General features: G+C 42.8%; 1 protein-coding gene across 4 annotated transcripts in view; it reads right to left on the bottom strand.

The window, feature by feature from the left end:
• The window catches only part of AGO2 (argonaute RISC catalytic component 2), a 54,164-nt gene extending 31,954 nt beyond the window's left edge, over positions 1–22,210 (bottom strand). For 2 of the 4 annotated variants that reach the window (XR_014170323.1, XM_081918736.1), the window contains exons 1-8: positions 20,894–22,210; positions 7,289–7,484; positions 4,376–4,496; positions 3,109–3,293; positions 1,894–2,030; positions 1,632–1,766; positions 839–926; positions 14–161 (exon numbers count right to left, since the gene is read on the bottom strand). Coding sequence is in view for 3 of the 4 variants with exons in the window: in XM_081918736.1 (XP_081774862.1) it covers positions 14–161; positions 839–926; positions 1,632–1,766; positions 1,894–2,030; positions 3,109–3,293; positions 4,376–4,496; positions 7,289–7,484; positions 20,894–20,936 (1,053 nt within the window). In the remaining variant the exon portion in view is untranslated. Of the gene's footprint in view, positions 1–13; positions 162–838; positions 927–1,631; positions 1,767–1,893; positions 2,031–3,108; positions 3,294–4,375; positions 4,497–6,755; positions 6,810–7,288; positions 7,485–20,893 lie in introns of those variants that run through there. The other 2 variants (XM_081918737.1, XM_081918738.1) reach the window with 2 other exon arrangements.
• Positions 22,211–22,429: the final 219 nt, after the last annotated feature.

The following is a 22,429-nucleotide window of genomic DNA, read 5'->3' as shown; positions in this document are numbered from 1 at the left end:
AGCAATGACTTGCCTCTAGAGGGAGATATGTGTGTTTCTGCTCCTGTCCAACTTGTAAACATGGAAGATGAGGGTATCGTAAAACCAGCTTGTGCCTATCTTTAAAATATTGAGCTACAGTGCATTCTACGGTCTGTCCACTCTCCTGCTGAAGCGGGAATCTAGGGAAAGTCAAAAGTGAAGAGGGAAATGCAAGTTAGTGATTTCAAAAAATTGTCCAACAATGCAACTTTACAGGGGCTCACATCAGCCCCCAGACACTATATAATCATAATACTTAAACGCTTTGACTTTTCCAGCTGCCAGAGACTAAGTGCCTACACGAAGCCACAAAAGGCACTTTCACTGTTTCTACGTTGACTGGCTACAGTCAAACCACGTTATGTTTCTAATAGAGTTGCAATCACCCTTTGAAGATAAATCACAGCAGTTATAATTATCCTTAAATCAGAAAACACTACCCAGATAATGTATTTGGCTTCTTTGAATAACAGCCATAATTGAAGCTCCTACCATGTTTTTCACTGAATATCTGGAAGAAGATTTATACAAGCTTCCAACATCTGAATAAAACCTGAAGGAGCAAAATTAAATCAGCCTAGAAGGGTCTGGAACAAAAGGGACATGCACAGCCTCAAGGAAGCTGCTTTTTCTGGCATTAGAAGAGGCAATATTTAACAAGGGATGTCACCAACTCAAAGTAACTTCTCCAAGTTCTTAATCTTGTCATATATCCATGGAAGGTTTATAGTCCATGAGCACGAAAGAAGGTGCTGCTAAGTACAGAGGAAGTAACAATTCTTAAGTAATCGCAAAAAAATCAAAAAGCAAATATTACGTTTGGTGACTTGCTGGTCGTCTGGTAACATTGCATACTCGGTATTTTCTCTTCATTTGCCCGCAGTGAGTGATTTCCACCTTCAGACCTAATAATTTAGGAGCATAAGAACTCAGTTTTGTTTCCTAGAAAATTTACTAGTACATATTCAAAAATTAATAGGGTTCCATTTGAAATACCTTTTTTAAAAAAACCAAAGCCTGCATTTCAGGAGACTTTATTAAATAAACATTAACTACATTTTAACAATATGATTACCTTATTTCCAAGTGACTTGGGTTAATGTAAGCTGAACAAAATTTAGCACCTGGCACTTTAAGTAGGCCCCAATCCACACCACCAGGCACCAACCAAGCAATGACCACATTTGGACACCGCCTGGGGCACTCTCCTTTTGCTGCCTGCCAGCAGGGAAAGAGCCCAGCTGTTATGCCTTAAGAATGTTTCAAAACAAACCCTCCACACATGCTTAAGCAGGAGTGAAAACTGAATATGCTTTTATACAACTGGGTCATAACATTCATACATGCAAAAGCCCACAGGAATTACAAATCTTGGGGAAAATCAAGTCCATTTAAAATATGCATCAATCAAAACCAGTTTGGTCGACAGCAAGAATGTTGATCTCCTTACAGCCCTTGTTTAAATTCCTTTCAAACTGAATGACCAATTCATTAACAATAAACCACATTCTACTGCACGATTGGAGACAATTTACTATAAGGTAGCCTTCTGAAACTCTCAATATTTGTTCCACACAGACAATCATGTTTGTTTCTTTCAACTTTCTTACCTTTAATTTCTTTGGTAAACTTAACCCTTTGGGAATCTGTCAGAGGTTTCTGTTGTTCTTCAATACTTTTGAAATCCAAAACTTCACATACGAACTCAATTACAGGTTGTGCCTTGTAAAATGCTGTTGCAGATACTAAAAATCAAAAGGAAAAATACAGGAAATGAATGACACACAAATCTTACAGATCTAAGAAACCTGACTAAAAAGTACTTTCAGACAACGTAAACAAATGCAAATGGTGAAGTGACACAAAGCATACCATCAATGTTAAGCATCATTTTCCACAGTGAAGGCCTGACGGACTGATGGAATCCAAACCAAACTTCTCTGCCGCCACCCAAGGGATTAGAGCACCCTTCTGATGCAGTAAAAAAGGACCGTCCCACAGGAGTGTACCTACAAGAGAAAGTGAATATATTATTCAGTGGGGAAAAATGGAGCGAGGGGGGAGCTGTATTATTTCAAACACATTCCTGGTCCAACTACACTAGGGTGGAACTAGGGTTTCACGTGCCGTGCACATTGGGCCACTGAAAAATATTATTGGTAAATAATATTATTCAATGGCCCTATGTGCACAGAATGTTAAACCATGATTTAAAAGCTATCTATGGTTTATAGTGAATGAACAGCATGCTGTCACCTGCTGCTCAAAAGCTTAAGCGGGGCTCCTCCCCAGTCCTGCTGCTGGCACACCACAAACCAGATAAGCATTCAATGTCATCCAAGGCTGGGTTCATGATTTGTCCCTTCAGCCCCCACCCCGTGCTGTGAACAGTAAGCCAAGAACAAACCTTAGTTCCCACTTGTGGTGCGTTGAGAAACAAGTCACAAGACCATGTTCGGGCAGCATAAAAATGCAGACACTGGCTTGTTTCATCTGAACCACAGTAGCAGGACCACATGGGTAAGGAGCATCGCAGAAGCTTTTAAGCAGCATGCCCTAGCACACCACTTATGCTGCTCACTCACATTAATCCAGTTTGTTTTAAACTGTGTCTAATATGATATGCAAACTACGCCAGTATCTGGCAAGGTAAATGGGATCTCATTAGAATCCCTGTAACCATCTTTGGGACATCTTTGGATTTATTTTTATGCAACAATAAAAAGCATTATGGTTGAAAGGCATGGACAAATGGGAGAAAGGAATGGTGCAGCAAAAACAGAAAAAGAGAGAAAGAGGGGTAAACAGCTGCCAGTCCTAAATCCCTGAATCTTTTGTCCTCATTTCAACATCTGCCTTCAGAAGTTCCTTTTAATTCCAGTTGATGAGCAGCTTCCAATTTGCAGGAGTTTTGCATGCACACCTGCCTCTTCCATTCACACAAATAGTAAAGTGTGCGGGCACATAGGCAGTGCACTAGAGCGCACATCAAGACGTTGTGGATGTAGATGCAAAATTCCCAAGTGTAATTTTGTTTAGCTCCAGCACTAAAACTTCCCTGAAGACCTATATTAACATTTCCCTTACCTCATGGAAGGCAAGTGCCTCATTACTACATCCAGCGCCTGAATTGTTTCAAAAGGAACACTTGGAAGACGACCAGAGAGAGCATCATGTAAAGCCTGCAGACTCACACCTGACATCCACTTTATTGCCACCTTAAATATTCTGTCCTTCCCTTCTCCCGGCAATGTGACCTCCAATTCCACCTGCAACATTTGGAAACCACAACAAGATGATTCTTTCTGTTTAAGCACACACTTTATCAGAACGGTCAAAGGGAAACAAACCCTTCTGTATAGTGAACGCTCGTTGACAACAACACAAAAAAAGACCCCGCAAATAAAAATTTACTTAGATGTCTACTTCACATATGATTCAAGTGCAGTAATACATTTAAATAACAAAATAAAAACAGAGCAGCGGGGGGGGGGGATGATGTAAGCCAAGAAAAAATACATCACTGAAAATCCTCAGCAAATTAAAAGGTTTTCCAAGTGCCAGGGAAAGACACCAGGCTCAGTAACAGGAGTTCGGGTGCCACAACTTAAAAGACTCTTTCTCGGATCTCCACCAGACTAACTTCTGAAAAGGGTCTCAAAAAATTCAAAAATAATTATCCTGGATAATTTTTATTTTCTCCATGTTGGATCATGTGCACCTTAAGATCACCACTGTGTTTTGGCAACGCTGTTTCAGAAGCAACACTTGTGCTGTGATGCACCAACTGCAGGTAACAAACAAGGTAATGTGTCTCTAATGGCAGCATGGCTGGCCTTTTGTCTTCCAGCAATCAGCTCAGCCACTGTTCCTGTTATAGCTACAGCTGCACCATTAATTGCTATACAATATGAACAACATCTTATGAAAACCTTTATACAATGTGATCTTTTTATATTTTCAGAGCTACTTTTCCACAGCAAACACTTTAAAAGTAACTACTGCTGTGTAAGGCATTTATTCCAACAATGAGACATCATCATCATCATTATTTATTACCCATCTGACTGGGTTGCCCCAGCTGCTTTGCATGGCTTCCAAATCAAACAGCACAGGTGACACATGTGGTAAGGGTTTTCTTGGAAAGCCCCACTGAAGCACTTCCCATTGTATGAGCAATATTGAAATCTTGGTAGGATGAGTTACTGATGAACTTACAAAAACCCTACAGATTTTATAACCTGCATCTTATCACTGACGCCTTGACACATGGGAAGCATGAAGCTCTGTCAAAATAATGAAATCATACATGGAACATATGGAATCATAGTTGAAGCTGGCATTAAATACTTACTTTATCTCTCCCTATTGGAAGTGGTATAGCTGTATAGAGGTTTTTTCTTCCATCAAACACTGGCTTGCGCTCCCCAAATATCTGTCCTTTAAAGTGCTGGACCATGTGTTCAACTATTTCTCTGGAAACATTGTTCAAAGTGTTAAAATAAGCATCCATCCATGTTTATTAGTTACAGCTTTAGAAAAGGATGAAAACTGAATTCAAACATCTGCTGAAACCCATTCAAGTCCTCCACTAATAATAATCAATGTACAGATCACTTGCACCTTACTTGTGGATTATATTGCAGGGATGGTTCATAAATCCAAAATTGTGTATAGTCAATACAATCCCTTGAAACCACCCACATGTGAGCAACCTCACCTTCTGCTGCTGGTGCACCAATGCATCTCACCCCACCAGCAAGGCACAGTACTTTTAAGCTCTCTGCCTTCCTTACTTGGCTCTGTGGGGCTCCTGCAAGAAAGCTTCCCAGAGTCCAGTAGGCAAGGCAGAGAGCTTAAAAGTTCTTTTTGTGCTGGGGGAACCCTGGGCAAAGGGAGCTTCTAAATTCTCCACCTACCGTGCATTTAATTTATGTGATTTCAAAGTTGAAATCACATATGTTGAACGCATGTAAGTTGTGAGCTGACTGACTATATCTCTAGAGCATTGAGAGCAATCCATTCATTGACAGACGGGGTGGGGAGGAGAGACTGTCTTGCCTAGAAGTTCATGGCAAAGGCAAGACTGAATCACTTTTTTTCTGCTTCAAAGCTCAGTCCTGATTAAAGTTGATGTTAGGCAGGAAAGAAAAGCTTACTCATAAAGCATTCCTTGCAACCAACTCCACTTTAAACCATGCCCTTAGCCACAACACATGCAACGTTAATAGCTATCAGAGCAGAACCCATGTGTTCCATGCTGGATACCATAAAGATGCCAGGATAGCCACATTATGAAGGCAGCTAAGATTTCTTAGCTTTTTGATGTGCTCCCAACATCACTGGGAGAGGGCAGCATGCAAATGCTACTTCTACTCCTCCATAACACCTGAATCAAGGCTGTGTAAAGTCTGGATTGATGTCTGAATGCAGTGGTGGACTGGATAAGGGCCAATTTACTCTGCTTGCACTCTATGTGGGGCTGCCTTTAGGTTTGGCTTGGAAGCTCCAGCTGGTGCAGAGCGAAGCAACCAAACTGCTGATAGGGGCATCTGGTCAAGAACACATGACACCATATTTAAAACAGCTGCATTGGCTGCCCATTCACTACCGAACCAGGTTCAAGGTTCTTGTATTAATTTACAAAGCCCTTAACAACTTAGGTCCAGGGTAGCCCAGGGATCGCCTGAACCCTTATATCCCAGTTTGACCATCATCTGCAGGAGAATAATTGGTCATTCTCCAAGTTGGCAAGGCTAACTTGAAAACAAGAAACCGAGCCTTTAGTGTCATCAGCCCAGTCCTGTAGAATACTCTGCCAAGAAGAGATTCAGCAATTGTCCACTGTGCCGAAGTTTAAACATCTGCTTAAAAGTTTTCTAGTCCATCAGGCCTATGCAGGCAATTAAGTATACGTGTCCCCATAATAGTTAATTGATGTCTGACTATTCCCTTTAATGTGGTTTTTATTGCATGGTTGTATGTATTTTTGTTGTAAACCACTTTGATATTTTAATGAAATAGCAGTATATAAATATTTTTATACATGCAAATATAATAAACAAACAAATAAATAAGCTATTGCTTCTCTTTTTTAATGGCTTATGGCTTATTAGCCTTCAAATACAAGAGCTCCCTGGCAACCCTATCACATTAACCTTTGCAGGAAAGTCCTTCAATTCCCTATTCAAAAGCGAAAGATGGATAGGAGATAGCTAGGCTGCTATTGAGTTTCATTCTTCCAGCTTTTTTAAAACAAAAACACATGCAATACCATTTGTATATATGGTAACCACAGCATGCATGTTAGAGGCAAAAGCAAAGTAATCAGTTAGTCCACCAAAGAACTCTCAGATAATAGAGACAGAAGATGTGGAACATTGCCTTAATGAATAAAATTATGGCCTGTAAATATCAGTTGGAAGGAATATTCCACCTTTCCACTTATTGTAGTGGTCAAGGCAGACGACAAAATTCAAATAATAATAAAAAAACACATTTGCCTCCACTGAGAGGTAGGAAACTGAGTAGTGCTAACGTGAAAAAATCTGTCCTGATTTACACCAACTTTGGGTAATTCAGATATCAGCATACAGAGCAGATGTTATCCTATACATAAGCCCAGTCACTATGGCTTGTAAAGAGAAACATCTAAAAGACCCAGGAACCTACACATATCTTCATCTGTCATTTTCTGTTAACAGGCATTCTGATGGAGACATGTAATCTCTTACCTGCTGTTATATATAGTTTCTCCAAAGTCCTTTTATACCATCAGACAAATGAGTTCACTTCCCCCTGCCAGTAGGTGAAGACAGGAAAACAAGCAGTTGGTAACATCACCTCTCCACTTAAGAGGCTTGATATCAAACTACAGTACCAACCAGTAAGCAAGCAGTTCAGTACTGGTTGAAGGAGATCAACTGCAGTGAAATTGATGAGATAGGACCTGCCATATCATTGATACCCATCAAACGCTAAAAGTTTTAAATAAACACAGTACCACCGAACACAGCATAGGGAGAAAAAAATATTTTAGGATGGTATAAAAAGATTTGGAGAAACTGATTTTGTTTTATAAGAGGAGCTCCTCTTAAGTGGAAGCAGAACAAAGGCACCACTGTTTCTGGTTTACAGTAAGTATACCACTAATACCATCCCAAAGAGAAATAGTTCAGCATCAAAGTTTAATGAATGCATCCTTTTTTTAAAAAAAATGAAGGAAGTGAAATGTTCAAAGCTGAAGGGAAAGTAAAGCGGGATGTACCTGTTAACTCTTCTAGGGCACTTCTCTGGCTTTATATCCAATTCATAATGGTAGATGTCAATTTTTGGAATGTCCATTTCAAAAAAGTTGGCTTGCAGTTTGATTGATCTCCCTGAAGTACCAAAATCAGGTCGAGGGGGAGGTTTAAATGCATATGCCTGTATCGGAGGTGGCATGGGCGGAGGTGTTGCAAGTACTAGAAAGGAAGGAAAGGCACAAAGAGTAATGCAAATTCCGTAAATGCAATTCTCTGTAACATATATTCCTATGTCATTCATAGCAAGGTAACAAATGGCAATAAACTAAAGCAGTAGAATAATCAAAGTTATCTAGTGAGTTTCCTACTGTTTGTAGCAAAAATCACTCTTTCAATACAGCAATATAAATGGCTGCAGTCCAAGTATCATTTTAGCAATCCAAAGTACTTTCTCTTAAAACCAGCTTAGTAAAAAGGATTTTAATGCTAGCCAAGAACACACTCTAGTGAGCAGCTGTATAGCACAGCAAAGAGAAAGAATGGTCCACAGCAACCCATCAAAACTGGGTTGCATTGCACTGGCATGTAAGTAAACAGGATTAACTTGACTGAAATGCAGGAATTCTGGTTCTGTTTTTGAATCACATGTCTAGTTATTACTCTGCTCATATACAATACATGCTTAACTCAACAGCTGTAAAACAACGCTACTTATCAAAACACAGATTCAGCATATAGATTTATAATAACCAACCAACAAGAAGGGGAAACATTTAATAGCTTTAATATATTTTACTAAAGAGCACACATATAAATCAGGAAGTCAGAAAATATAACTGATTTTAAAGTGTGCAGGTAAAAAAAGGATCCACTGATGTCACTATAACATCAGGTGATTGACAGGTGGGTGTCTCCGCCCATTTGTCAGGCTTGGCCCACAAGAGTTGGGGGAGGGAGGAGATAATGATTTGGCCTACCAGCCTGATCCAGTTCCCCACTTTTTGTCTAATATCTACACAACACCAAAAGAAATCACAACACACAACTGTACTATTAAGTAGTTATTTATTACCATATCTTACTGTACTTCCTATACAGTGTTTATATTCTCCTGAGTACAGCAGAATACTTCCCCTAGCACTTGCCGATCAGAAGGTCGGCGATTCAAATCCCCACAGCGGGGTGAGCTCCCGTTGCTCGGTCCCTGCTCCTGCCAACCTAGAAGTTCGAAAGCACATCAAAGTGCAAGTAGATAAAATAGGTGCCGCTCCAGCGGGAAGGTAAACAGCGTTTCCGTGCGCTGCTCTGGTTCGCCAGAAGCGGCTTAGTCATGCTGGCCACATGACCTGGAAGCTGTACGCCGGCTCCCTCGGCCAATAAAGCGAGATGAGCGCCGCAACCTCAGAGTCGGTCACGACTGGACCTAATGGTCAGGGGTCCCTTTCCTTTTACTTTACTTCCTATACAGTGTTTATATTATCCTGAGTACAGCAGGATACTTCCCTTTCTAGAATAAATAATAGTGGGGTTTTCCTTGAAATAAGTAACTACTAGTTTTTTTATTACATCTATCTGCATCTCCGCTATTTTCTAAATCTCACTATTCTTCTGCTATGAGTGATCGAAGCCACAGTCTTGTGATCTCCCCTGGGGCACCCGGCCACCAGTTCAGTCTGCCAGATCCCTAGCAACCCTTCCCACTCCTCATATGGGGACCAATAGTTCTCATGTCATGGGGACATGCATAGCCTTGGTAACAGGGAAGAGAACTGGCACTGTGCTTTATCGATTTGTCAATCTCAAGCTTTTCTCAAGGAGAGCAAATGGAAAATGTTTTTCAAGACAAAACTAAGGAGCATTTGCCCATCGCTACATAAAAGTGCTTTACTTTATTTCTTTTTTTAATCACGTCCCATGAAACACCCAAAAGTGATTAACAACAAAAATGTAGATTTAACAACCAAAAAGCTGGATTGTTCCATTAGAATCTTACAACAGATGCACAAACGTTTTTGAATGTCATGAGAAAACTCTTGATTTATGCCTGGTACAATCAGTAATTAGCGTATTTTTCACTCTATAAGAGGCACAAGACCATAAGACACACCTAGTTTTTGGAGGAGGAAAACAAGAAAAAAAATATTCTGTATCCCAGAAGCCAGAACAGCAAGAGGGATCTCTGTGCAGCGAAAGCAGCGATCCCTCTTGCTGTTCTGGCTTCTGGGATAGCTGCGCAACCTGCATTCGCTCCATAAGACGCACACACATTTCCCCTTACTTTTTAGGAGGGGAAAAGTGAGTCTTATAGAGCAAAAAATACGGTAAGTCTGTAACTGTAACAACTGTTTTGCAAATGAAGCCTGAATCTTTCAAATAACAATACCAACTTCAACAGCTCTGCTCACACAGAGAAAGGACTTCAAGTGTGTATGATACTACTGATCTCACACACACACAAACACTTTTACCGTACATCCGCAGCCCCCTCTCAAATACATAACCACTACTTCCTTTTTTGATAATGTGAAAGTATTTTAGTAGGAAGGAGAACCGCCAAGCAAGTCAAATGGAAGTGTGGTCATTTTGGTCCCAGTTCACTGGATAAGCCCCAAGATGAATGTATTATGATCAATTATGCTGGCAATATTGTTTAATAATATATATATTATTCCCATTTAAAATTACCAGTGGATGGCGCTTTTAGTGCTGTTTAGAGGAAATAATTGCTCCCTCTCTTGCTCTTGAAATTAGCAATGTGGTCTGCTAGCTTTAATACACAAAGATCCTCATTCATTTGGATCCTAAATGTATCAAATGACTAAAATTGCTGTTTTTATTATTAATTCGCTCTTTCGGTGGAAAAAATAGCACGATACACTTTTACATACAATTTAAATAATTCATAAACTTCAGCTGCCATAACTTTATTTCTGTTCACTTCATTCTACTAGTGTAGCTCCATCTGCACTTACATTTTACATTAATTGGTCATTATTTCAGTCATCCTAGCTTCAGCAACAGTACTGTGAAATTAAAGTTTTTATGAAGATAAAAAGTTTTGACAAAATAAAACATATTAAATGTATCTCCGTACATATAAAAGTTCCTCAAAATACACCTCAAATAAGGTGGAGTTACTGTAAAGAAAGGTAAGTTTTAGTTTTCAAAAGTTCTTCTGCAGAGTATCTTATAGAGTCAGCTCTCTAACGTTCTTCTGTTTCAAGCTGATAGACAAAGGTGGAGAAATAACGTGAAATGTTCAGTCCAAGATAAGAAGCACTTCCAATATACTGGCAACTTTTAAGACATCCTTAAAGCTGAGTAAAACTGGCTTTGGTAGACCTTGGTGTTCCAAAAATATTATTAAAATCTGTTGTGCTGTACTTGTAAGACATGACCATTGAAGTGATATTTAACATGCATGCTTAGATGGCACTGCCAAAGTTCTGAAACGGACTGGAACATTACCACCTAAGTCTCCAAAACCATTTGAACAAAGAGCTATTTGATTTGGGGGTTCAGGGTCGATTCAAAGCAATCCTACACTTACACTGCCACCATGACACCAGCAGAATGGTCATTATAGAGTCAATATGCCACACAAATGCTTTTGAATTATGGTGCTGGAGGAGACTCTTGAAAGTCCCATGGACTGCGAAAAGATCAAACCTCTCCATTCTTAAGGAAATCAACCCTGAGTGCTCACGGGAAGGACAGATCCTGAAGCTGAGGCTCCAAGACTTTGGCCACCTCAGGAGAAGAGCAGACTCCCTGGAAAAGATCCTGATGTTGGGAAAGATGGAGGGCACAAGGAGAAGGGGACGACAGAGGACGAGATGGTTGGACAGTGTTCTCAAAGCTACCAGCATGAGTTTGACCAAACTGCGGGAGGCAGTGGAGGACAGGAGTGCCTGGCGTGCTCTGGTCAAGGGGGTCACAAAGAGTCGGACACGACTAAACGACTAAACAACAACAACATGCCACACAAAGATATTCTCAAGGCATCCCTGGAAACTCTGTCGGTGCCCACCCATCAGGGACAGTGCCCATAAAAATGTTCATAGGCCACAGAGGAAGCTGATGAACTTAGAGCAAAGGAAACAGACCTCCAGCACTGTCTCACCACACTTACAAACATTCATATTGGTGTGACAACATCCCCCTATTTTATCAGCCCCAGTGGCACAGCCAGCAATGACCCTGCTATTGCCAGCTCCGAGGCACCCCCTTGGCAGTTCAAATCTCTTCATGCTGCTCACAATCACTGTTTTATGTACACAACGAAGGAGAGGAAAGAGAACCCAGACAACACAGCACGCAAAAGATACCTGCCACCATTTCTGACTGTGTCACTGGGGCCAATAGAAGAGAAGAGTTTGGATTTGATATCCCGCTTTATCCGAAGGAGTCTCAAAGCGGCTAACATTCTCCTTTCCCTTCCTCCTGCACAACAAACACTCTGTGAGGTGAGTGAGGCCGAGAGACTTCAAAGAAGTGTGACTAGCCCAAGGTCACCCAGCAGCTGCATGTGGAGGAGTGGAGACGCGAACCTGGTTCACCAGATTACGAGTCTACTGCTCTTAACCACTACACCACACCGGCTCTCAGTGTGAATGGAGGGGGGGTTGTGGCAAGCTCTAGCAATATATGTGCAGCTGAGGCAAATCTGTGTGAAAGAGGCATATCCCTGCTATCATGAGTTCATCAGAACCCTCTACAGGTAGCCCCAACTAGCACAGTTCCACTATGCGCTGCAACATTGTTTCTGAAAGCTACCCTAGTGCATTTGGGGATCTTCCTCCCCCCCAAAAAGCTCAAAAACTTTGGTCAATCCAACAGGTAGATCACTGCCGTGTTTTGTTTGTTTGTTTAGTGGGAGTAGATCACAGTCTCTTGGGAGTTGGACATGCTTGTTCTACAGAACTCTGAAGGGCTGCTTGCAGTCTGTATACAATACTTAGGTACATGACCTGTCATACGACTTTCTATAATGCAGCTGGCTTGTTTTAAGGCAGTACAAACCACAGGAAAATTAAATATATTCCTTCTGCTCAAAGAAAACTTGCATATTACGGAGTCAGACATGCTAAAGCTTTCCATATAAGAATTTATTTATACACAGACAACTAGATGTCAGTGAGAAGAGTTCTAGCCTAGGCTTCTCCTTAATCTGCTAGTTTCCCATGGCCTTCTCTATACACATCCCTGCAGTCTGAAGCAATACAGTATGGCAACAATATTACTGCCTCTGTTGTATGTGTGAACTAGGCCTAAAATGTCTTAAATTATTCAAGCTTTGTTTTAGCTTCACAGAGAGAAGACGCCAAATAAATCTAAGTGGATTGATCAACAGGAAAATGCTGCAGTCAGATGTCATATTATGACAACAAGAGCATTCACTGAAACAGCCATTTTTGTTTCTATAAACCAGGGGTGGAAAACCTGTGGCTCTCCAGATGTTGCTGAGAATACAACTCCCATCATTCCTGACCACTGGTCATGCTGGCTGGCGCTAATTGGAGCTGAGAGCTCAATAACATCTGAAAGCCACATGTTCATCCCCTCTGCTATAAACAAACAATTATGATATCAGACACATGTGTTCAAACTAGCATTTGCCATCCAGAAAAGAATATGGATTTTATTCAAACTAAGTTTAGTTAAACTTCAGTCCTAATGAAATCAGTGGGACAAATTAGCCATGACATAACTGAAGTCAGTTGAATTCAATAGAGAGTAAGTGGTTGGATCTAGAACTGGTTCCAAAGATGGTACTCAAACAACATAAATACATCAAAAATTTAAATATCTATCCTAACTACATGGAACAGCTTGTTTTTTAGAAAAATACTGAGGCTGGCAATTAGTTTTCCCACCGTTTGCAAGATTTTAAGAGAGAAATAGATGGTGTTTTAGAATTCTCTTTGTCTTTGTTAGACAGAGTAGCGAAAAAACAAGCTGTTGGGATCAGCCTCCATTAATTAATCAAAAAGTGGAAGCATCCAAAGCCTGGGAGAAGCATGTACACATCTCCCCACATGCCAGAAGTGACAAGTGACATCAAAAGCAGCCCAGGTGAGCAAATCCCACCCTGTGTAGGACTCCAACATCTGGCTGCTTTCATTTCATCCAAGACCTGCCATGGCCCAGAGACTGGAACAGCAGAGTGGCAGCTGGAACAGCTGAGGACGGGACAGTGGATTGTATACACCTTTTCCTCTCCCTTTACTGTGCCTCTTGCATCTGCTGCCAGAAGCTGCAAGAGAAATCAACAGCTGCCTGAGTAAGGAAGCCCAACACAGCGAGGAACTAACCTGATGACTGAGCTACTGTATATTAAATGCACTGAAAGCTGCCTTCACAACTTTGGTTAAAGACTGGGGTATACTGTAAATATATCCATGCACATGGAAATGTATCTATCTATCTAAGTTACAACTTTGTATATTATACAGCTTTTTATGTTATACAAAGTAATACTGAAAACCCAATTAATCTAGAGCTTTAACCGCATCCACCTTTATCAATCTGCTGGTAAGGGCCAACACACTATTTAAAACCTGACCTTCAAATAGCATAGTATCGATGTCTTAATGTATTCTTTTCTTTTCCGGTTTTAATGTATGCATGTGTTTTCTCTTTTTCTTTTTGTAATTTCCTTTGGGTTGTCTGTGGCAAAAAAGCAACTAATAAATTGAAGAAGAAGAATCTCATTTTTTTAAAAAAAGTGTCATTTTTATTATAACTGTTGACATTTAAGTGGCATATAAATAAATTGCTTTCATTTTTTAAGTGGTCATTGAATAATTTTTATATTTGCAGTACAAGCAGAGCTTGTGTGCAGGTTATATTCTCGTGGTGGCTCCCCATTTGTGGAATGCTCTCCCCAGGAAGGCTTGCCTGACACCTTCATTACATATATTTAAGCGCCAGGCTAAAACATTCCTCTTCTCCCAGGCTATTGCCAAATTAAACAATCTATGGCCTTAAACCCTCTGTATGTGTGAAAGAGCGTGTGTGTGTAAGGGTTACTGTTTTTGTTTGTTACTATGGTGTGTATTTTTGTGTTGTTATATTGTAAACCACCCCGTGGTTCTTGGAAGAAAGGTGGTATGGAAGTTTAATTAAGAATAAGAATAATTTCCACTCAACTAAGCTAGGGGTAGGGAACTCCTGTGGACCAGATCTAACCCACAGCCTAACCTGATCCAGCTCGCTGCCACAGGAGGGTACCTGTGAGTGGTTCTTTGCTTTTCATGCAGAGCAGTGGGGTGGCTACATGTTCCCTCAGCTGGCACTAGCTGGAGGGAGGGAGGAACAGAACAAGGAAGATGTTCTTTGTTTTTTGTTTTTTCACCAGGGCAGCTGGCTCCTCTTCTTAGGTGACACTTGCTTAAGGGAGGAAAGGAAAATCAAAGGGACAAGCAAGTGCCATAGGAGCAAAGCAGAAAACTTCCTTCACTTTAAGGCACCCAAGGGAAACTGAGGTGAAGTGTAACTTTTTGCCACACTTTAGGAGACACTGGAGTCTGACTCTAACACGGGGTCAGCAAACCTTTTCAGCAGGGAATCGGTCCAGTGTCCCTCAGACCTTGTGGGGGGCCGGACTATATTGGGGGGGGGGGGGAATGAACAAATCCCTATGCCCCACAAATAACCCAGAGATGCATTTTAAATAAAAGCAAACATTCTACTCATGTAAAAACACACAGATTCCCGGACCGCCCACAGGTCGGATTTACAAGGTGATAGGGCCCAATTCAGCCCCCAGGCCTTAGTTTGCCTACCCATGAACTAACACTACACATCAATGGGTTGAGGGAATGGAAGGAAAGAGAAGTGGGGGGGGCTATCCATCCATGGGGCTATGCTTCCATCCACTGGGGTGTGGAGCTGTCTTACAGTGGTACAGCACATAGTTTGTATGCAAAAGGTCCCAAACTCAGTACATAGCATCTCCGTGTAGGAGTCCTGTCTGAAATCCTGGAGAGCCACTGCAGGTCAATTTTGACAGCGTTGCGCTAGGACCATCACTGGTCCAACATGGTGTAAGGTAAAGTATATGGCGGCACCCTATGTTACATTGTCAGTGCCAGCCCTGCCCAATATTGGCTTCAACTCCTTCTCCTCACTGAATCTTCCCACTGCTCAAGGACCATAAAAAAGAAAGAAAAAGTTACCCATCCCTGGCCTAAGTAATTATTTGAACCAAGACTATGTACTGATGGAGAACATTTAGGAAAAAATGGTAGGAGATATTTCTTTCATGTGATTTGGGTGTATTGCATCGTTTTAACGTGGCACACAAATCTATTAGTTCTCTCCAACTATAATTCAGGCAACACAGAGAAGTAAAAAAGTGCACTTTTTAAACAGAATCAAACTCTCAGCATGTAAACTACTGAAAACCATTTCTCAGATTTCTTTTAAATCTTTACAGAAGAAAAAAAATGTGACACAAACCATTTCAAGCATCTACAGCATGTGCGTAAATTAAGCTTATTTACACATTAAACTTTTAATTACACAAAACCAAGAAGTAAACATGCTTTACTGGATTTCAATCCAGCCACCACTTCAAAACACACATTTCTCTCTCACACACCATTTAACTGCTGTGCTGTAACAAAAGACATTGTGTAAAAAATTAATGCAGATGACACTTTACGGTAAGCAACTTCCACAAAGTTCAGCTTCAGTTCTGGAGAACTCAAAACCTTATGCTCAGAGGCAAGTGATTCAATAAAAAGGTACTATGTAAAATATTTCAGATCTTGTCTGCTACAAGTTAGGATTTAAGTCCTGAAAACATAAAACAAGTATATTGGGTAGAATGTAAAGTCATGTAGTTGTTGAATTCCTCAACTAGGAATTATATTTGGGCTTCCACTGTAACTTGCTGGGACATTTCCCCCTAAAAGGATAAGGGCAGTACTTCTGGACAATATCAAGAATTCTCCAAAGTCTGCATCCTGTTTCAGACAGTGGTCAAGCAAATGCTTCTGAGAAGCACAAAGCAAAGGGATGAAAGCAATAGCCCTCTGTGCTGCTGCCCCATAGCAGCTAACATTCAGCAGTCTCTGAACCCAGAAGGGCTAGATGCCTGCCAATCCAAAAATAACTAATAGTGTTATGTCTCAAAATGAAGAATTAGTTTACCACTCACTAAACACAATTATGTTGGGCCCATTGCATGTATGCTACTGGGAAGCACCTGTGCCATGAAGAACAAATATGAAGGGAAAATACTTTCAGGGGGTACAATTAACCTTGCTTAGTATCAGGCAGGCTGATTCTGAAAAATCACCTATGCATTACACTTCACTTATTCTTATTACATTAATTCAGTGACAACAGCATGCAAACTACTAGATAGCTGATCAGAAGAAACACAATTCCTTTCCAGAAGCCTTGCAATCTACATTAGGCAGGCAAGACAGTATTCATTTATTTAATGTATTTATATCCCACCTTTCTCCCAATCAGGGGTGAAGAAGAGATACAGGACTGGTGTGATATGGAAGTGGCAACTGAGATATTGGTAAGATCCCACGGTATGTATCTGAACACTACATACAGCAGGGAGGGCAAACTCACTACTGCTGTGTTTACACTTTACAACTCGATGGGCAATGTCAGATGACTTCCAGGCATTAAAAATAAATCTAACATTTTACACCTGTAGTAGAATCAGTGGTAGAAACTGAGCTATGAAAGCTAGGAGCTAAATGGCACATTAAACTTAGGTTATGGGTGCAACAACGGAATGTTTAGGTGCGCTTTTTAAATAAAAAGAATATAAAGTTCTAAATGAATAAACTTAAGAGGGTATCTTTTCCAATCTACAGAGAGTAGCTGGAAGTGGGGAGGCAGAAAAAGGTCCTCCTTTCCTCCCACTCTGCAGTTTTAATCTGAAATCTTAGGTGTAGTGCTGCACCCTGAGCTCAGAAACTGGTCGTGCTAGTGAAATTCCCTGTCGCAAAATGCACCTAGAGCAATGGGTGTTTTGAACACTGGGTACAATACACCCTACCCCCCCCCAACACACACACACATGATGGAATATCTTTACTAAGGACAGGCAGGGAGCTGGATGTTTTTAAATCAGCAATGCTGGAGGAGTGGGGTATGTGGCTAAGAACTGCGGCCAGAAAAGAAAAGTTGCTTTGCTCATATTTGCCACCTATTTTTAAAGGGCAAGATAAGTGTTTAACTTTGCATGATGGACTGGTAGGTTCCGCAGAAACATGCTCAACCTCTGCAGAATGTTCTAAGAAGCAAAGCAAACTTCTACAATTTTCACAAAACAGCACACACATTTCAGGAGGGGAGACACACTCCTCATTAGAAACAGTGCCAACAGCATCCAAGGAGCGTCCACAGAATTAAAGACTTGGCACAGCTAGAGCGCACCCTGGACTGACTAATAGCTATGTTTTCCTAGCAACAAGCATCAGGTTTGAGAGCAGAGGAAAATGCAACTTCCTCACAACAGAAGCAGTTATTAGAAGGGAAATATCTGATCTGATGCAATAACTATACAACTTACTGCACTTTTAACATGCTACCTGTCTGGAAGCCCCAGGTAACATGCCTTAAGTGAGATGCCCAGGAACATCTCAAATACAGTGGTACCTTGGTTAAAGAACAGCCCTGTTTACGAACTATTCAGTTTAAGAACTCTGAAAAACGGAAGTGGTGTCCCAGTTTGTGAACTTTACCTCGGTCTAAGAACGGAAGCTGAACAGTGGAAGGGCAGTGGGAGGCCTCATTAGGGAAAGTGCCCCTCGGTTTAAGAATGGTTTTGGTTTAAGAACGGACTTCCAGAACGGTTTAAGTTCGTAAATCAAGATACCACTGTATGCTAATTCAACAAGGAGAGTAAGAAAACAAAAAGTGGTTATAGACTGGATAAACTCTGTGAAACCCTAGCTAGTAATATGTTTAAAGGGCCGCCAGAGATGTTAAACTGTTTAAATTATAAATTTTGACTGTACACTTCATTGATCCAACACATTATAGGAGGTCAACCTGTAGCAAAGGGAGCTAGTTTGTTGCAAACATATCCAGGAACAGCACATCTTCAGACTCCCAAGCTTTTTGTCTTTATGCTTGCTTTCTGTTCAGTACAAAAGGCATGGATGCAACATGTGCGCTGTTGTGGCACTATTTTTTTGACCGACTTGTGGCACACTTGCCAGACAAGTTTACCAGCACTTCCATACGTTCTTATTTTGGGTAGTTGTTTCAACAAGACAAATATTTGGTACACAAGGAATAAACAAAATCCCTAATTTCACCTGTTCAGCTTTGATGCTGTATTGCCTGTGCACAACAGAATGTAACTTGCACAACACACACAAATTATACACACACAAAGTAATTACAGTGCCCATCAGTACACACAGATATTTCCAGTTCGGTCCAGCAGTGAAAATGTTCTCAATCTGAGGGTTGCACTCCATATTATGAGAAGGGGCACAAAAATTGTCAGGTCACTCTGACAACCAGAAATGGACCCCTAACATAAGGGGTCCCCCCCTATTCTGGCAGGTTCTGGATCCAGAAGAGATACTACATGGACATAATGTGAATGGGGTGGTGGTGGCAGTTACCCCATATCAGTAAACATCGAAGTGTGAGTAAACTTGTAACCACACCTTCGCACTGAAACAGAAGTGCAACATTTGGTGTGCAGCTGGCAGCAAGATGCTATGAAGACATATGAGAAATGGGGTGTGCATATGTGTCTCTGTGCGATATATTATTGTGTTTATATCCCATCCTTCCTCCAAGAAGCTCAGGGCAGCATACATAACATCCCACTCCTCACAACTGTAAGATCCTGTGTTGTGTAGTGGTTAGTGTGGGACCAGGATTCAAATCCCCATGCAGCCATGAGACTCACCAAGTGATCTTGGCCCAGTAACTACTGTCTTAACCTAACCTACCATACAAAACAGCTGTAAAGGTAACGTGGCACTGAAGAACCACGTACATCACCTTGGGTGCCTGAAGGAAAGGCAGGATAAAAATATAATGCATAAATATCTGTAAACGAGGATGAATGGCCCAAGGTTGGTCAGCTTCATGCCTGAGTGGGGATTTGAACCTGTGTCTCCCTAATCCAGCATATCACACTAACCCAAATGCATATATGCATTTGCGCGCACACATGTGTAACAGTGTGTGTGTGTGTGCACATACACAAAAACATACATTCATAATGTACATAGCGATATATAGATACACACACACTCCCACAAGTATCTTGTTGGTCACTGTGAGAACAGGATGCTGGACTAGATGAGCCACCATCCTGATCCAGCAGGGCTTTTCTTATGCTTCTTCTATATGTGTGCATAAATACAATCATAGAATTGTAGAGCTGCAAGGGACCCCAGGGTCATCTAGTCCAACCCCCTGCAATGCAGGAATAAATGGCGGGCATTATATATGTGGTGTTGCATACACATACAAACATAAAGGCGAGTCCACAGTGGTTCTGTTTTAGCACCAGGGAGCCTCTTGGATGGCAGCTAATGGAGCATAACAGTAGTAGTGGACTGAACTCTTTTCACATCCAGCCCAGGCAAAGATACTCCTGCCACCATCTCCCCTGCCTAGACCCTGTCTGCCCCCATCACCCACCCCATCTTTTTGCCAATGCCCATTGTTCAGCTTCACTCTCTTAAAACTGCAAACCGGGGGGGGGTGTCCCCCATTACAACAGAGAAAGGCAACCACAACACGGGGAGGGCAGCCACTACCAAAACACAAAGGAGGCAGCCATACAAAACACACACAGGCGCCCCCTTAATTTATTTATTTCTCCACTTCCCTCTTTCCCGCCCCCCCCCCCCGCGCAGCCAGGGTCCCTGATGCTTCGCGACCACCCAACACGCCCCCCCACACCAGGGGGTCTCTCATCCTGCCATCCCTCACTCGCAACCGGTCTGTTGGGGGGGGGGTTGTGCGCGTGCTTTTCACTTTAAAAAAATCAATTGCGGGAAAAGGGAGGAGGGGGACCCGAAGTGCAAGCCTGTGTGCAAGTGGTTTTTATTACTTTTATTTTTTTTAAAGGAGCCTCGGGAAGCGCAGCCCCCTTCCCCCCCCCCCGACTCCACAGCTGAGGTAAAAAAAGCGGGCTAGGGGAGCCTTAAAAAAAACCCTCTTCTCCCTCGACCCGCAACCGACACCCTCCCGCTGCTGCTGCTGCTGCCGCCCTCCTCCTGCTCTTTCCGGGTCTCGCCCAGGCAGCTGGAGGAGGAGGAGAGCCGGCAGCGAGGGAGGGAGGCCGGCCGGGCGGCTGAGGCGAGACCGCCGCCGCCGCTCTGAGGGAAACGTACCGAGCGCCCCCTCACAGAGCCCGGCCGCGCGAGAGGGAGCGCGCGCACCTCCCTCCCTCTGCCCCCTCCCTCCCGAGAGACCGTTGGCGGCGCCTCGTGCGCCTCCTTCGCTGCTGCTTCTCTCTCTTTCTCCTCACAAACCCGATTCCCGCCTCAGCGCTGCCCACCCATTTAATTTTTTTGTGGGGGGGGGAGAAGAGGGAGAAGCGCCGCCTTTCTCTCCGATCCCTCGTGGAACTGGCGGGGTTTTGGGGGGGATAGAAGCGGCAGCTCACTCACCGGGTCCCGCGGCGACGGGGGCCGCTCCCCCCGCCGTGTACATGGCGGCGGCCCTCGGGCGGGCGGCGTGGCGCCCTTTTCTTCTTCTTCTTCTATGAGGAGAGCGGCGGCGGCGGGCGGGGAGGGGGGAGGCGAGGCGGCAGGGAAAATAATAATAATAATGGTGACGATGAGAATGAAATAAAAATAAAGCCCGCCTTCTCCTCCTCTTCTTCTTCTTCCTCCTCCTCCTCCTCCCTCGTCGGCTGGAGCTCCGCTGCCGAGGCCCCCCCGCCAAACTCCGGCGCCAGGAACGATGATGGTGGCTTTGCTGAGGGCGGAGGGAGCCGAGCTGAGGCGAGGCGGGCAGGGCCCGAGAGGAGGAGCCGGCGGAGGAGGCCGCGGCGGAGGGCGGAGCCGGCGGACGAGGTGGGAGAGGAGGAGAAGGAGGCCGCGGCGGCCAAGCCAGACGCTCCGCCCCGTCAGGCGCCGGCCCTCCTCCGCTCCCGGCTTTCGTTTCCTCCCCTCACGCAGCGGCGGTGGCGGCCCCGTTGCCTCAGATGCCCTCGTCGCACCGTGTGCCTCGCCGCCTCACGTAGCACTTTTAAACTTAAAAACACACACACACAAGCCAAAATCTTTTTTTTCCCCAAGAAGTCCAGGCGCTGGAATGTTTTTGAAGCGAGAAACAAGAAAAGAGCATGAGGGGAAGGGGTTTTATTTTGCGTGTGCGCGCGTACTTTTTAAAATCACCTCACACTTTCGGGTTCGACAAAGATGGTCAAAAAGCCCCACAGAGTCTCCAGCTCAGTGCTTCTCAAACTTTTTTTTTTCTCCCTCTGAGCTACGCTTTCGGAATAAAAATGTGCTCGCGCCACGGCAATTTTTTTCATTGACAAGAAAGTAAAACGGAAAGGAGCGACCCACAGCAGTGCTTGAATTAGGACGTAAAACACCACTGCTTTGTAATACGGCCACGAGACATCCGGAAAATATAAAACGATGCGGCTACTTAAGAGCATTCCCAAAATATAATATTGATTGTCCTTGAACCTTCCCGCCACACCACGGTGTTGCACAGCACCCTTTGACAACCAACTGGAACACGAGTCTCTTTCTTGAGGGTGGGGAGAGACCCTAAATGGCAGCAGTTCAGCAATGTCACATCCAGAAAGCCACTAATATAGTAACCTAGTTTTCAGACATGACATAAGCTCTTCTTGCTGGGAGTTAAAGAAACGAAGATGTTGAAGAGCAAAAAAAGGTGTTGCTGGTGATAAATATCAAATGATGGTGAGATTTGAAGGCAGATACTACAATCCAGTCCAACTATGCCCATTTACAGATAGGTAGCCGTGTTGGTCTGCCATAGTCAAAACAAAAAAATTCCTTCCAGTAGCACCTTAAAGACCAACTAAGTTAGTTCTTGGTATGAGCTTTCGTGTGCATGCACACTTCTTCAGATTACAAAATACTATTTTTTGGCACCTGTTTCTGTCCCATTTATGAAAGAATGCCTCGACCCCAAGAAGATCATCTCATACCTATGTTACTGTC

The sequence above is a fragment of the Podarcis melisellensis genome (genome assembly GCF_964234715.1).
Source record: "Podarcis melisellensis genome assembly, chromosome: 7".
In the NCBI taxonomy this organism is placed as follows: Eukaryota; Metazoa; Chordata; class Lepidosauria; order Squamata; family Lacertidae; genus Podarcis; species Podarcis melisellensis.
This window is presented reverse-complemented; position numbering and strand designations above follow the sequence as displayed.